This window comes from Carassius auratus, unplaced genomic scaffold (genome assembly GCF_003368295.1).
Source record: "Carassius auratus strain Wakin unplaced genomic scaffold, ASM336829v1 scaf_tig00021008, whole genome shotgun sequence".
NCBI classification, from domain to species: Eukaryota; Metazoa; Chordata; class Actinopteri; order Cypriniformes; family Cyprinidae; genus Carassius; species Carassius auratus.
The window spans coordinates 290714-307923 of NW_020525078.1; the positions used below are offsets into that span (position 1 = coordinate 290714).

General features: G+C 37.7%; 3 protein-coding genes and 1 long non-coding RNA gene across 4 annotated transcripts; 1 reads left to right on the forward strand and 3 right to left on the reverse strand.

Moving 5' to 3' along the window:
* Positions 1-875: 875 nt before the first annotated feature.
* LOC113076684 (small integral membrane protein 28-like) lies at positions 876-3439 on the forward strand. The gene is made up of 2 exons (XM_026249370.1): positions 876-1239; positions 2966-3439. The coding sequence occupies exons 1-2, from the start codon at positions 1135-1137 to the stop codon at positions 3386-3388; spliced, it is 528 nt and encodes a 175-aa protein (XP_026105155.1). The 5' UTR covers positions 876-1134; the 3' UTR covers positions 3389-3439.
* Positions 3440-4901: 1462 nt separating this feature from the next.
* On the reverse strand, positions 4902-6696 carry LOC113076688 (lysozyme C, milk isozyme-like). Its single transcript, XM_026249371.1, has 5 exons — positions 6558-6696; positions 6076-6339; positions 5464-5524; positions 5199-5246; positions 4902-5011 (listed from the first exon to the last, which is right to left on the reverse strand). Exons 1-5 carry the CDS (start codon positions 6694-6696, stop codon positions 4936-4938), a joined length of 588 nt encoding a protein of 195 aa, XP_026105156.1. The 3' UTR covers positions 4902-4935.
* A 3242-nt stretch (positions 6697-9938) lies between these two features.
* LOC113076719 (uncharacterized) lies at positions 9939-10884 on the reverse strand. Its single transcript, XR_003281229.1, has 4 exons — positions 10764-10884; positions 10591-10651; positions 10404-10445; positions 9939-10302 (listed from the first exon to the last, which is right to left on the reverse strand). It is a non-coding gene; the product is annotated as an uncharacterized LOC113076719 (long non-coding RNA).
* A 2995-nt stretch (positions 10885-13879) lies between these two features.
* On the reverse strand, positions 13880-15933 carry LOC113076678 (uncharacterized). The gene is made up of 6 exons (XM_026249361.1): positions 15873-15933; positions 15326-15596; positions 14908-15240; positions 14589-14658; positions 14313-14348; positions 13880-14050 (listed from the first exon to the last, which is right to left on the reverse strand). The coding sequence occupies exons 2-6, from the start codon at positions 15588-15590 to the stop codon at positions 13978-13980; spliced, it is 777 nt and encodes a 258-aa protein (XP_026105146.1). The 5' UTR covers positions 15591-15596; positions 15873-15933; the 3' UTR covers positions 13880-13977.
* Positions 15934-17210: the final 1277 nt, after the last annotated feature.

Consider the following 17210-nt stretch of genomic DNA (forward strand, 5'->3'; position numbering starts at 1 on the left):
TTCCTCTGCGTTTTTAGCAAGTAAGAGTATTAGTATTATTGTAAGTGTGTCCACCTTTTTTTGCCATGAAATCTTTAATGATTTTTATGAAGTAAATGCATGAATACTTTTTATATTATTAGTAATATTTAGATGAACACTTACTAAACTTAAGCAACTTGCTTGATTATCCATATGTGAATTTTAATGTTAAAATGAGCATCAAATATAATCGTCAGCCTTTTGGGGAATGTTTATTTGTTCATTTCTCAATCGTCACTGTAATGCATTGCATTATCTTGTTTTTTGTTGATCATAAAACTGAGCAAATCAATATCATCTTACTAAGACATTATTGTGACAACTGATATTTATATGCATTTATATAAGTAGTCTGTTATTATTATAAAAATCGTATTGATTTACATGACCAACTCTCAGAATTTCTTAATTTCTAGCCATATAAAAAACAGCAACTGCACCAAATTGCATTTTTTTTTTTGTTCAGTTCAGGCATCTGAATAAAATAGAGGTGCTTTTTCCTCCTCAGGTGTGAGCTCATTATTCTTACTGTATCATCTGATGCAAAACATAAAACTTAAATAAACTGTCCCATTAAAAAATATAAAAAAATATTTCTGACTAGTATTTCATATGTTTGACTAAACGGTTAAGTTCCTCCTAAGCAAAGAAGTAGGCTATAGTATATCTTAAAGCAAAAGATGTCTGAACCGAAGCATTCCTAGATGTTCATCTAAACACATGTGAAACTCTGAATGCTAAGGAGAAGCCCCGCCCATTTCTGCCACCACTGCAAACCGCATCAGCACTTCAACTCATTTGATTGACAGCTCCATCTTCTCTATCCCCCTCCGCTGTTTATTAAATATAGGCCAGCTGTGCGCATCACAAATCCCCAAATGATTGCCTTTCGGGTCTTTTTTCGCCTCGTGCCATTGGCTGACCACTGGCCTGATTTCCACTGATCTGCATGTGCGAGCATGTGAGACAGTACTTAACACACACAAACTCTGGCTCTCACACTCACATTCAGAGAGACACAAGATGCAGCTGTTATCCTACTGCGCTCTTTAGACCGCTGCTGGCCTGACTCTCTCATCCTTCATCAGCCGACGCTCTTCTGTCAGCAGAAGCATGCAACGATTGCTGGACAGCAGCTGGATAAAGTTTGGACCTGCTGGAAGAGATGACTGGGTGTCTGGGTCCCCATCGCCGCCTACCGCAGAACAACGACCACAGGTTAGTGAACAATCCCATTCAAGACGAAAGCTGGGATTCAAGATGAGGTTATGGAAATAGACAGAAGATTGATTAAGGTTCCAAAAATAAAGGTTCCAAAGTGGTGATGTCATAGAAGGACCACTGAGAGAATCTTTCAGTGAACAGTTCTTAAAAAATAAATGTTTCTTTGTTTGAAGAACTTTTAAATAATCCAAAAAACCTCTATAAAGAACCTTTTGTGCAATGGAAATTGTGCAGGTCCATTTGTGTGAGAACTAAAGTCATTGTTACACCCTGACATTTGTTTTGTCTAAAATTTCAATGCTGTGATGACCTGAAGCTCAGTTGTGATCTCCACAGGGGTTCATTTGAGGTGACACAATGTGGTTCGGGGGTTAATAGGACCAAAATATCTAATCTAGCTGAAAAGCAGCATTATGTGATTAGTAAACGGTTGGAGAAGCACTAGATTTTAGGATGCAGTCAGGTTAGGGTGGAGGCGCTGGTTCTGGATTAGTAAACAGCTGTATTTATTAAAGAATGGTTGCTTTACTTCAGTGCATTCAAGAAGATAGCGGATCCATCCCTGGATATGCTGCATATATGCTATAGGTTCAACAAATAACTTTTACATTGTTTTATTTTCAAGACCATTTTTCACTGTAGTCTCAATATGGCTCTGTACTTAAAAATTGTGTTTTATAGGTTTTTCAAATCTTTCTGTTGTTTCTTGTTTCATTATAGCATCCTATGGTTTTCTCATGAGCTGGACAAGACATTTAGTTTGAAAATTAAATTAGTTTGTTAGGGTATATAAAATTTCAAAAGATCAAAGATCAGTCTTCATTTTCTAGTTTCTAGTTTCATACATTCGGATATCATCTCACTACTAAAAACAGCTGGCTACTGTAGATTTTCTTCCAGTTTAAAAGCATTTTTAGGCACTTTTCAGTTATTCAAGCTGTCAAACCCGCTGGTTGTCCAATTAAACCAAGTATGAGAAAACAGAATTATTTCATGAGGTGGCAATTGTGTATCAATTTAAGAAAAAAGCAAAGTCCATTATTTAGGTTGAAATGTTATTGTACCATTTTTTCAGTGTTAAACATCATTGAAGATCAGCTTAAACCAGATCATTTAAACCAGGAAGCAATCAAAAAGAGCTATGATATGTAAGTGCCAAAACAAGTCACAGCCTAATGCAGTACATTATTTTTTTTTTTTTTTAATTATATAATAAATAACAAGAAAACAAACAGAAAAGAAAAAGAATAGAGCAAGCTAGTGGCCTTTTTTTGCTTTTTTATTTATATAAGAAAACAAATACATAGAATACAAAAAGAAATGAGAAGCTAGTGTTAGTTTTTTGTCTTTTCTTTTTTTACGAAAACAAGCAGAGAGTAAATAAATAGAATACAAGTCCTTTTAAAATATATATATATAATTTAAGTAGAGAGTGCTAGAGTTAGAGGGTCAAATAAAGAAGAGGTGTTTTTACCCGATTCTTGAAGATGGGGTTGAGCTGCGCAGGTCATTCCACCAGGAGGGAACAGTTCAAGTAAAAGTCCGTGAAAGGGATTTTGTGGCTCTTTGGGATGAACAATAAAGCGTCGTTCACTAATGCACCGAACGCAAGATTGAATTTTTGTAGGCTAACAGTACTGATGCCTTAAATGCAATAGGCCTACTATAAATACAGACGTCCAAACTCCTGTAACCCATGATGTCCCTTACATCCCTATAGGGTTACCACTGGAATGAGCTGTCGAGCCAAAACGACGGGAAATCGGAGCTTCTCCTGTACATCATCCTCCCGCTCGTCACGCTCCTCGTGTTCGGTGCCGTGTTCGTCCTCGTTTACCGGAGGTTCAGGCAGAACAAGCTCGGACTGGCCAACATCATCGCGCTGGACCTGCAGGACCCGGAGCGCAACGCCGAGATCCTGTCGTCACTCACCGGGAACGCGGAGCGGCTGAACAGCACGAGCTCGGACATGTCTGACGGGGTGTTCCTCATGGTTTACCTCCCGCCGCCCTACGAGGACACGCTGACCAAGATCACGCGAGCCGCGAGCCTCAGCAGCGGGAAAGACGTCGAGTCCATCACGATCGAAGACCTCGAGGCCAAACTGTGTCCAGAGCTCGTGTCCAGCGGGGAGTTCGTCTGAGAAGCAAAGAAGACGCTTACTAAAGAGACTCCGGGGCTATGTCACAGAGCCCTGCTGCTGGGGAACAATTTAATAATAATACCATCCCAAAAAATTACAATGGTTTCCACTACAAACATTATAAACCATCAACTTTTAACCATTTAAACCATAAAAAATGGTGTAGTGTGTGTTTTGGGAATTGTTCCGTAAAGATTTATTGGTTTTAACAAGCCACCAATAGAAGGTTTCCATTATAACCAGTAAAACCATTAGAAATAGTGTGATGGTGTCCACTGTTTTTTTTTTTTGTTTGTTTGTTTTTCAGCAGGGAGTGAAGATTACACAAGGGCTATCTCAGTTTTTTGTTGTCCTCTTGTCTGTCGGTTGATTTCTAATCTATGAAACTAAAATAACAGAGAAAAACTATAAAAGTATGTGCCTGACTTTCTATACTTTTTATATACTTTACCATAATAGAGATCTTGATATTCATATTAGTTTCACATTACAACAATGTATTGTATACCACATCAACATGAGAGTACTATTGTGCTTGTATTTACAGTAGGCCGAGTAATCACCGTGTGTTTTACTTTGAAATATTGCTAGACGCACTTTGTGTTGTACAAATTTTTAGTAGAGACAATCACAGTATTATGTCATGTTTTTATATCTGCAAGACTGCATCAGTCATTGTTTGCATAAATAATTAGCACGATGCTGGCAGGTTTTGCATTATCATCTAGTCATCTAAACCATTTCTAATAAAGACCATATTAAAGGCTGCTATGTGTCACTGAACTTTTTGCACGCATGCAGTTTTTCATGCAATCACATTGCATATTGCCTTACTTAATATATGTCAATTGCATATTAAGGTACATTGAAAAAAAAAACAATAGCATGTAACTATTATTTTTGTTATTATTACATATTATCAATATTAAAATCAAGAATACACATCCAAAAGATCCGCTGACACCTTTCAGTCTCAGAAAAAAAGGCACAAAAGCTGTCTCTGGGGCAGTACCCTTTCAGAATTTACTGCCCCAATGACAGCTTTATCAGAGTTTGCTGAAAAATATCTTGCTTGAGATTTTTGTGTAATTTTTATATTTGTAGCACCAGAGAAACAAAACAGCTGCTGCATGTACATGTAAAAAATGGTTATTTAGTTGTTTTGTCTATACATTTCTCAGTGAGAAAAAAGTCTGTTGTTTATCTCAGTACACAATAATCAAGTGTGTGCTATTGCTATAATTACAAGCACGCCATCTAGTGGATGTTCTATGTATTTAGTATGTGGCCACTGAATACTGCCTGATTTGTTTTCCATCCTTTGGCAATAAAATGGACATAAAGATTCAACATCAGACTGCACAGACACACGAGGGCCTTAATTAAATTCATGAGAACAACACTGCTTTTTAAATGGATTTAATGACTCATATAGACTAGTACAAAACACAAGCTTGTGCTGGGATTTTGTCGTCTTGCAAAAAAGCTACAAATATAATTGCACCCAAATGCAAAAGAAAAGCAGGGTGCTAATAGAGGTCAGGACTTTAGGGTGTTTGACAGATGGCAAAGTACGATGTGGCCTTCATGGTCATACACTCCGGCTGGTGGATCAGCGAGATCCTGTCAAAGGAAAATAGGAAACATTAATTTTTATATATATATATATATATATATATATATATATATATTAGTTTAGTCAAACCAGGGATATTAGCTTTTATAGTTTTAACATACTTGCATGCAAACACAGTAAACTCATGTTTTCCGTTAATTGCTTTATTGAAATGTTCTTGTTTCATTCACTTACATTTTATGGATGTGTCTAGCAGTTTCGGGGTCAGGAATCGGATACGTTCTGTTATAGTCAGATGAACACAATATCAGGACACTTGCACTCACCTGCTTTATGAGGATTCACTATTTATATAATTTCTACATGGAATAAATATTAATACTACAGTCTGCAAAATGAATGTGTAATGGATGTATAATGTTGTGTCACAGGTAATTAAATCATACTGCACTGGATAATATCATTTTCTGACATTTGTGTGTTTTATTACAGTACTCACAGTGCATTTATAAGGGTCTGGACACAGGCTATGTCATCGCTGGTGTTATCATCAATCAGCTCTGAAAAGGAGAACAATCACATTTAATTTTTGAGAATATTTATGCGTATGAAAAAGTCTCTTCTGTTCACCATATATTTGTTAAGATGTACAGTAAAAACTGAAATATTCTGAAATAATATTACAATTTAAAATAACTGTTTTCTATTTGAATATATTGTAATATGTAATTTATTCCTGTGATGCAAAGCTGAATTATCAGCATCATTAATCCAGTCTTCAGTGTCACATGATCCTTCAGAAATTGTTCTAATATACTGATTTGCTGCTCAAGAAACATTTCTGATTATTATACATTTTAAAACAGCTGTGCTGCTTCACATTTTTGTGCAAGACATACTCTTTTAAAGCATCCTTCAGTGACCAAAATGTTCAAAAGAACAGCATTTATTTTCATAGGAATCTTTTGAAACATTATGCATTTCTGTCACTTGTAATCAATTTAACGCATCCTTGCAAAATAGATTAATTTCTTTCACAAGAACCCCAGACTGGTTGTTATTTTGCCGTATCAACCAGTGCATGATCTCTTTCTAGATTAAATATACTCACTGTCGCAGGACAGTCTGCAGAGGTTGAGTGCACGACTCTGAGTAGAGTTGCACACCACATGGTCACTGAGCTGGAACAAGCCGTACAGGGTCCAGACCTCATCTTTGTCCTCATCACTTTCATTACTGGAAGAGCCGCCTTTATTTTTTCCTCCGGGAGACCTACCACGACGAGGACCGGGACCGCTACGAGGCTCTTGTGGCTCAGGGATCGTCTTAATAGCGCTGGTATTGAAGCCAGAGGTCAGCTGGACGTGACACACAACTGTAAAGAAAAGAGTTTTCATTCATTTCAGTCATTTTTGAAGAATGTTCTATTGCATCCAACTTAAAAATGAAACTTTCACAGCATTTTTTAGCAAATAAAGAACATAGTGTGTTCTGTGCTATGCTCACCTGGAAACTACTTCAACAGTACATGAATCTACACAGAAGCAGTGATAGGTACAGTATATCTAAAGCTGGGGATATAAAGAGACTCACTCTGTGCCAGAACGTCTGCAGAATTGGGGATTTGAAGAGTAAGGCCTTCTTCAAGCTGCTGCTTCAGCTCACATTTACTCAAAATCACACCGTCACTCACACCGAGCGCTAGAAACAAAACAACCACAACTGCCAACATCTTCACGTCTGGATGAATCAGTTTTCAGGGAATCATTGTAAGCGTGGTGTAGATATAGACCCAGCTGTTCCCCTGAGAGAGGCCATCTGTGTGTCAGTGGGTTATGTGAAATCAGAGTTTGAAAGCTTGTGTGTCAGTGCGTGGGAGGTTTTAAGGCACTTTGTGTTCTGGATGAAATGTTTTGGCTTGGTTTCAGTGTTTCTGGGTTGCACAGAATCATTTCTATAACTAGGGAAAACACAATGAAGTAAAGAGCATGGTCTTTGAATAGTCTTTGTCTCAGCCAGGATCGGATGTCATGTACGGGTTATGTGACGACCGCAAGAAAAACCTGGACAGACTGACTGGTGCATGAGACAATGCTGGGTGGACCTCTGAATTTAGGTTCAATAAAAATAAAATACATTCTGGGAGGGGAAGCATTTTGCTGTAATACAGTGATGCAAGCAAGATGTGAGTTTGCTTTGTTCTGTATCAGCTTGATTAGTTTGTCTGTCACCGTGCAGGGTGGGAAGCGTGCCAATGCATACAGGTCAGGAAGTTTGGGATGAAAACTAGTGCACATATAGAAACACTTGACACACCTTACCATGATATAGGTGCATATAAGAGAACAGAAAAATAATGTGCAGATAAATTAATATGTACAGTTTATGACCACTGTTCGCATATATATCGTCATATATATATTTTTTGTATTAAATTATTAGTGAATAAAGAATTTAGGCCTATGCCAATGCAAAATGCTATAGCACATAAATTTGCTCTTATCTTTTTTCCAATGTTGATTAATTCAAATGATCAATAAGTGTGAAAAAATATTAAGAAAGAATAAAATGAAAAAAAAACATTGAATAAAGGGTGTTACCTTAAAAACAAAACAAAAATACTCAAAAAATGCGTGATTCCCAGTGTGATCACTGATCGGAAACAAAAATAAGCGACAAAGCCTTATGGTATAATTCGTTTTTTTTTGTAATTTAGTCAGGAGAATTTAAACTGTGAAAAATATGATTAAACATTACATTATCGTCATGTTTTTATTTTTGTATTTTTTATTTTATTTGAAGTATTACTGGCTGATTACAAGATTAGAATAAAACCAACCACAGTTATAGAGATAATAACAAGTCACGCATCTCTGCAAGACTGATTTGTCCATGTTTTTATGTTGCTGCACAAACCAATGGCACTTTAACCCACCAGAAAGAGCGGAGTTGACCCTTATAGAAGTCGGCTCAGAGCAGGTGTGAGTTGTTATGAGAGTTATCTTCTGAGGCAAAGGGGTCGACCTCTGCCCTCCCGAAGACTGACCAGATCGCTTGAACCTTTTGAGGGTGTAGTGCCCATTCGCTCGGGGCTGCCTTGTCATTGTCTGCACCAAGGTTCAATCTGACACATGAACCACCCTTAATGAGAGGAGTTCTTTCTGCTGTCCGACCGGACCAAGACGTGGTGCCCTTTTAAGGCTGGAAGGAAGGTTTTCAGGGCTAAGAAAACCGCCAACATCTCTAGGCAGTTGATAAGCAGGCATTACTCCAGTGCTGACCAGGAGCACCCCAACCCAGGTTAGATGAGTCCGTTGTGACTACCTTCCATCTGGAGGTCAGGTCTAATCTCATTACTGTTTGGAACAGGTGAGAGTTCGTCCAGGGGGCCACAGACTGACTTGATACAGCAGTGGTCTACCCGTGTGGTGGAACACAGGCTTTGAGCCCAAACTGAAGTGAAAAAGCAAGGTGGCCTGCAAACAAATGGTTTATTCACGGGTTTATTTTTGAGAATGTGAGCTCGCTGAGAGAAGGCTGGGGGAACTTGCATTCACCTGAGTGTGTGAGAGAGTGTGAAGAGGAAATTTGCTCTTTATTGTATGTTGGTACAGTGGTAAAACATTCGGGTATGTGCTGTACCTGCAGGACATGACTCTCTGGAAAGCTAGGAGGGATGGAGAATGAAGGTGAGCTGTTTTGCAGGGTGTTCTGGCCGAGGAAAAGCCGTCTTGTTTTTTACCACCTTATTTTTCAGTGCGATGTAAGCCGTTTTCTGCTGATGTGTGAGACTTCCGGTTCATTAGGTGCTGTAGGGAAAATAATGAGAAGTATACCGACGTGCAGTAAACAATAAAACTGCTTGCATTACAAACCCAGTGTGTTCATAATTAAGATAATACATTAAGTAACAGTTTGTAATATCAAGCAGTAAAAATTAGCTTTTCTGTACAGCTAAAAATAGTTTGAAGTGGATGAGACCGGAAGCTAGACATTAAAATCACAAATGGCTAACGATAAGAATATATTTGATTTTTAATGCACTTTTGTTACACTCAGCACACTTAAACACAAAAAACCAAGCAAAACAATAGAGAATATGTTATACATAATAACAATAATTAAATATTAAAAACTTCACAAAAAATATGTGTTTTGAGAAGTTTCTTAAAAAAATTTAAAAGAAGGTGGAGTTCTAATGGAAGAGTTAATTAAAATCCTCGCTGTGTTTTGTTTTGGGTGGATCTGTTGGCCGGGTGAACACCACAATTCCTTGTAAAAATGAAATGATTTAGTGTGAAAGTGATTTTTGGGGCAAGGTGCTGACATTTAATTAGCGCTTTCTAGAAACTCGCATTGGTTTTAGTCAAGAAAATGAGTTCAGACAAGCTAATTTAAGGATCATTTGGTTATCATGAATGATCCAAATAGGACAATTTAAATCAGACTCGATCTTTTGCATTGTCTCAGTCAGCACACTAGATGATTTGCAGCTTACATTAGAGTGACAAATTTCAGCTTGCAAATTTTTGTAGTGATAAGTCTGATGAATCACATACAGAAGACTGTCTCCATCTGTCTCCAGCAACAACAACATATATTAATACAAAAATTAAATACTTGAATATTTAAAATCATATCCTCAGCTCATTCGGTCTTAAATAAAAATAATCATTTATTTACAGTCTGTTTTTGACTTTTTTTATTATTATTGCAGGGGAAAGTGTGCATCTTGAATGCATAGAATATAGATTGCAATAGATTTCAGACAACAGCTGGTGATGGCTAATCTAAAACTTTACCAGCTGAGTAACAAGTTAATTATTTAAACAATTTATTATATTATTTGCTTTTTCTCTTTCCCTGCACGATGCATCATGGATATATGCATATGTTTAAAAACTATGAGGCATCTTGTTGCTTTTGGATTTAATGAAAAGAAAGAGCACACATTGGTTTGTTCATTTGATTTTTTATGATAAAGTGACAGTGTTTAAAAGCTCTCAGCAGCATCACAATCATATTGGATTATACAATGATATATTTTTAGGTTTATACAGTGATATATGTTTAGACATTCACAGTATTACAGTAATGAACTAAAGTGTCTTAATGCACAAACTCCCTATATTCAGACTCTCATTTAAACTCCCGCCACCATCATTATTATTCAATCAAAGACAGCTGCCATGGAAAGCATCGGACTGATGTGTGTGTAAGTAATGCAGCAGGAAGAATCTAATCTTGAGTGAGTCTGCTCCATCTGTTTTAAACGCATTCAGCAAAGTAGTTTGGAGGAACGACAGAGCGACACTCCTCCACCAACATCATCTCCGCGCTGTAACACACAGAAGAGAATCACACATTCAGACCTGACTCAAGACACATTATAATTACTGTCACATGTAGAGGAACTAAAAATTTCATTCAATAACTTACATCTTCTTTACATCAAATAGGACCTCTTTGGGTTTTGCATTCCTGTTAAGAAATTAGGTATTTTGTTATGTAATAGTTATATTTTTTTAATTTTCGTATGAAAGTATGAACACTTTTGTGTTTTCATGCAATAAGCATAATCTTCTTTGAATTTGAGTTCTAGAATTTTTTAGTTTGTTGTACTTACATAAAGTTTGTCAGGGTCTTCAGGCAGGTGATGTCATCAGTGATGTCATCGTCAGTCAAAGCTGGTTCGCAAAAAGAGAAAAAGAATTCAGAGTTATTTTATTCATTTTTAAATGATTATGTTATTGCTTGCTCTTTGATTTTTTTTACAGTGCAGTCATTAAAAACACTCACCAGAGCAGGTCATGTTGCAGACGTTTTGTGAAGGGATCATGCCGGCATCACAGACCAGCTGATCCCTGAGCTGAAACACACCGAACAGGTGACCGGCATCTTTGGCAGCTGTGGTCGGATGTGGTTTGGAACTGGATTGAGCTCCAGATGGTAGAACCTTGGGAGGAGAACCAGATGGTGGAACCTTGGATGGAGCTCCAGATGGTGGAACCTTGTGTGGAGAACCAGATGGTGGAACCTTGGATGGAGCTCCAGATGGTGGAACCTTGTGTGGAGAACCAGATGGTGGAACCTTGGTTGGTGCTCCAGATGGTGGAACCTTGTGTGGAGAACCAGATGGTGGAACCTTGGTTGGAGCTCCAGATGGTGGAACCTTGTGTGGAGAACCAGATGGTGGAACCTTGGTTGGAGCTCCAGATGGTGGAACCTTGTGTGGAGAACCAGATGGTGGAACCTTGGTTGGTGCTCCAGATGGTGGAACCTTGTGTGGAGAACCAGATGGTGGAACCTTGGTTGGAGCTCCAGATGGTGGAATCTTGTGTGGAGAACCAGATGGTGGAACCTTGGTTGGAGCTCCAGATGGTGGAACCTTGTGTGGAGAACCAGATGGTGGAACCTTGGTTGGAGCTCCAGATGGTGGAACCTTGTGTGGAGAACCAGATGGTGGAACCTTGGGTGGAGAACCAGATAGTGGAACCTTGGTTGGGGCTCCAGTTGGTGGAACCTTGGGTGGAGAACCAGCTGGAGCCTGAGGTAGAACTCGAGATGATGGAGCCTGAGGTGGACCTCTATGTGGTGAAGCCTGAGGTGGAGCTCCAGATGGTGGAGCTTGAGGTGGCACTTGGGATGCAACTTGAGGTGGGTACTGTGCTGGCATCATCTCCTTGTTGTGGACAGCAGTGTTTTGGACAAAGCTGGTGTTGAAGGCTGAGAAGCTGGCTTTGCAGACAACTGCCTCAGAAAAGAAGAAAGACATGGATGAAGGTCACATAATCTGACATAAAACAGTGTAATTTGACATCCTGAAGGAGAAGCTGCAGAACAATATCTCACGTCTGGCGATGAGACTGTTCACGGTTATTGTCTCTTCCATGACGGTGATCTGCTGCAACTGAGCGGCGTCCAGCCTGGCCTTCAGCTCACATTTATTGATAATCCGTCCCTCAGTCACACTGAATACCAGCAGGACCAGAGCAACCACCGCAAACATCTTCACTGGGTTTGCACTCTTCATCTCTCTCTGTTTGGAATCTGGAGATTACACATGTTCGGTTAATCCAGGGAACTCTGTGTACATCTTGAAGTAGAGCCAATAACAGATTACAAGTGTTCAGTGATGCATATTCATGAATTACTGGATTAGGGGGGATAAAAAAATCTGTAGTATTTTAGTTCTGATCATGCACAAAAAACATCTTCATCTTAACTAAAATAAAAATGTACAATTCAGATTCAAACTTAAGTATTAAATAGGTTGAGACACATATATACAGTATGTGTGTGTGTGTGTGTGTGTGTGTAAATAAATAATTATAACTACACAACAACAAATAAAGTACATTCAGTTCAGCAGATGCTTTCATGCAAAGTTTTTATTCCTTTATTTTTTACAATGGCCAGCAGTGAATTTAATGATAAAAATACAAATAAAAAAAAACTGAAATATCATAAAGAATTGATTTGTAATGCATCTTACCAGAGCTTCTGTTGAGATGCTGTTTGTTGGAGAGTCTTCTCCAGCTTCAGTGTTTTTTGCGCTGTGCTTCATCTTATATATGTCCGGCTGACCTCCACCTGCTCTGTTGGTCCATCCCATCATTACCAGGAGATCATATTCCTATGATGTCATTGCTCTGAAACATCACAAATACTGGCCAGGAAGCTCAGGTTGTCATCCTTGTTGTTATGTATTTGTTTATTTATTTGCTCTCTTTTTCTCCAGTGGTTTCCAGCTGTGAGTGGAATGATGTGTTTTGATGCTTGAGTCTTTGTGCTCTGTTTGTCTTTAGATGATGATGTTCTGCAGCACACCCGCACCCGCACCCGCACCCACAAACAGCAGCATTTCCAATTCAAATACCTTCGTCTAGAGCCCACTGCTTGTTTAATGGTACTGCTGTGACTCTCGAAAGCCTCAGGTTTTGTTTGGGTGGATCTGAAGGCCTGACAATGCTTAAAGGATAATTTAGCAATTGTGAATTATGCAATGAAATCTATTAAATACAAATATGATCTTCTGCATTGATCTTCCAGATGAGTTTTGTTCTCAGGAAGATTCTTTTTCATGCAGCTTTTCTGATAAGATAAAATAATTCAGAAAAGCTTATTGTCATATGCGATTAAGATTTAATTTTTTCTTTAGATGCATTACATGGTCAATCTGACAAATCTTTGCTGAACATTTCGGTCAGTATCTTGTTCAAAATCCTTGCGCTTCACTGCAAGGGCTCATTTTAATGCATTCAAATAGCAAACAAATCCTTGGTTTGATTGAAGATGCTTGCTTTGACCTTTGTGTGTTGTTGTTTCAACATGTAAATGTGAACTTCACATGGCACAGAACAAATAAGACATTTCAAGAATTATTATTATTATTTGTATACTTGTGGATGTGCAAACCACTATCCTTTTTTTTATTTCATATACCCATAATTTATTTATTTATTTATTTTTTATCAATTTTTTTATTCATGTATATTAAATAAATAAAATAATTTTATATTCTACATTTTAATATATTCATGAATTTTTTTGATGCATGGAGCATACTGTATACAAAGGAGATAACATGGTCAGTATCATTAATATGCTTTTGTAATATAATGTCCACGAAAGAAGGCTTTGCACAATGGATTTGGTTAAACAAAGTTTATCTTTTATTATGATTCATTGACACTTAGGGCCGGTGGACAAAAAAAAAAAAAAGACATAAAACAGCGAAATCATGTTTATTGTAAAAACAGACTGAGACAAGTGTATTTTTTTAAATCTTTGTTTATTGGCATTCTGAAGTATGCTATAGTAGCCCACATGCAGCCTTACTGAGGCTATTTTGAGAACATTTTCCAGGTAATTTATGTCAGAAAATGCAAGAGTGAAATAAAATGGTCTGAGAACTAATTCGTGTGATCAGTAGTTTCAGCTGGGGTTATTACAATAATGCATTGGGATGACATTTGACAAAATATTCATGTCTGAAGAAACGCTGAATGTTTCAGGGACACTCAGCAAAGTACTGCGCAGGATTGACGCCGCGGCACTCATTCACAGAGAGAACCACAAGTGGCCTAAAAGACAATATATACAAAAATATATTGTTAACATTCGTGTAAATATATGTACTATAAAGAAATAGATTTTCTTTACCTCTATTTCATCATATATGTTTGCCAATTATTTAATGTATATTGTCCAAAATATATCTGATACATTTTGAAAAATGTATTTCCTAAAGCTTTCTATGCTTTCAAGTATTAAATAAAATAGAAATATATTTCTAGTCAGTATTTCTCTTGACTCATCATGGCATCTTTTAATTGTTTGACTTACGTTTTTTTGGGTGGAGAGGCGAAGACTGAAACAGGGCTGTAAGAAAACAGGAACAGGAATATTACTATTTATGAGAAAAAATACACTTGTTTAGTTGCTTTTAGTAGTATTTGAATGTTTTTGCAATGAAGAATATTGGCCATTTTCAATAACACTGTGTTTATTTTGCAGACACATGCTACAGATGTGATCTGACCTCAGTGGAGTCATGCAAATGAGCAGTGACAGACGTAGGTGGTGGTCATGTGATTAGCAGGACTAAAGATGACAACTTACGCATTTCTTGCACTGTCCAGCAGGGTCTTCAGACACGTGATGTCATCCCTGATGTCATCATCAGTCAGAGCTTTAGAAGAGAAAAATTATGTTGGGAAAAAATAGTCATTAGGAAAATAATGTCACTCAAATCTGACATGTACTATAATTATGAAATTGTGATGAAACTATATGATGTGCTATTGAGTAAGTGTGATTTCCTTGAGTGAATCGCATTGAGTGAATTTATTCCAAATCACTTTCCTATAAATGAGTTACATTTCACATGAGATTGAGATCAGTCTATTCTGTTTATAATCCCTTTTGTAACATGACTTACCTCTGCAGCTCATGTTGCAGATGTTCAGACTCTGGCCGGATCCGGAATCGCAGGCCACACGGTCGCTCAGCTGGAAGATTCCAAACAGTCTTGTGATGACATTCTCCTCGGAACTCTCGGAACTCTCGGAACTGTGGTGCCCGTGTGCTGCACCATGAGATCTCTTTCCCCTTCCGCCGGGATGTCCAGGTCTTCCCCCTGGTCTTTCGTTGGGTCGTTGTTCTGGTCTGGGAGGGGGTCTCACTGGAGGTCTCACTGGAGATCTGGGTTCTTCTTGGATGGTGGTGACCAGGCTGGTGTCGAACTTCGACACATGCTCCACAGAACAAACGACTGAAAGAAAGACAGAAACACTCTTGGCTTACATTTGTATCATTACTAGTTGCCAACTGACAGTGTTTACCCTTGCAACACTTACTTTGGGCGATGAGTGGATTGGCAGTTGTATTATCAGGCACAGTTGTATTTCCAGGCACAGTTACATTTTCAGGAACAGTTACATTTTCAGGAACAGTCACATTTCCAGGCCCATTAGTGAGAGTTGCAGATCCATTTCCTCCTTGATTTCCCCCAAGTGCCGCCTCGAGTTGGGACTTCAGCTCACATTTACTGAGAATCCGTCCCTCAGTCGCACTGGAGACCAGAAGAACCAGAGCCAACACGGCCAGCATCTTCACCTTCATCTCTCTCTGGAGATTAATCATAGAGCAATGGACAAATCCAGATTAAACAATCAGTCTGTTCTCTTCATACAGTGCTTGCGATGAATGATCATAATCACTAATGCAGCCAGCAATCTTCTGGATTTGTTCTCAGGAAAAATGTGCAAAAATGTGCCTTTACCACCCAGACTTTAACCTTGGAAAACATTATTCTTGCATATTTTGATACAGTTATAAAATTAAGTAGCATTTAGATAAATTAGCTTAAAGCATTCTATACAAAGAGTACAAAAGGGATTTTACCAGCGATGCTTCAAATGTGGTAGATGTAGATATAGTCTTCAGTCTTGCTTTGGGCTTCAGTGTTTGTTTCCACAATCTGTTGTGTGCTGATCGGACGAGCTTTCGGATATTTATACTGAATTCAACATGATGACCTCACTGCATCAAACTCACTAAACCTGTTGAAGAACCACTACATGACTTGAATTCCAAAGACAAATTGTCTTTTACAGGTGAGTCAGGTTTTGCTTCGTCACTTTTTCCTCTCGCCATTTCAACTATTTTTAAATGGTGACTATGTAATTATGAGATCTTTATAACAGTTTCCTGGTGAATGACCTAGACTAAGTGGCTTTGCAAATAAATGTGACTTTTTATTATTATTATTTTTATTATTTATTAGTATCTTGTTTTACATTTTAATTTCAAAAGTTTACCACTTAACTTAAAGGGATTGTTCTCCCCAAAATGAAAATTGCACCATTAATTAATCACCCTCATGTCGTTCGAAACCCGAAAGACCTTCAGATCACAAATTAAGATATTTTTGATGAAATCCGAGAGCTCTCTGACCCTCCCATAGACAGCATAGACAGTTAAAATAATCCATGTGACAACTGGGGTTCAACCGTAATTATTTGCATCTAGGAGATTACTTTTTGTGCGCAAAGAAAACAAAATTACGACTTCATTCAACAATTCCTCTCAACAATTTGCTGTTTACGTTGTTTGCGCTTTGATCTGAATGTAAACAGCATGTCAGCGTGGCGCAGCAGATACAGATACTTTCCGTAGACAAATTGTTGAATAAAGTCGTCATTTTATTTTCTTTGCGGAACAAAAAATAATTATTGTAGCTGCAAATAATCATGTTTGAACCATTGATATTACATGGATTATTTGAACAATGTCCTTGCTACTGTCAGGGAAATATCAGTGTATTATTATTATTATCAATCATGTTCTCATTACACAAACACACACACACATACACACACACATACACAAAAAATACATTTGTCAAGTTTAGCATGTTTTGTTCAATAATATTCAAAATGTATCAGGGATGAATGTTATAGGTTGAATCAATGCAAAAATTAAGAATAATAGTTTGAATTAGCAAATTTTAATGCAAACTTTTTTTTTCTATATTATTTTCAAATAACAGTTTGATATACCATGATCAGATTTGCTTGTGGCATTCACTGGAAACAAATATTCATTCCCGAAAGGATTTCATTCACTCTGATTTACTGATGTTTTCGTAGTTTATAGAGAAGACAGGCTTAGAGAAGCAATTCTTTTGAGAAAAAAGCTTTATTTGTAGTCTGATGTATGCTGTTGTACAGGTAGAAGCAG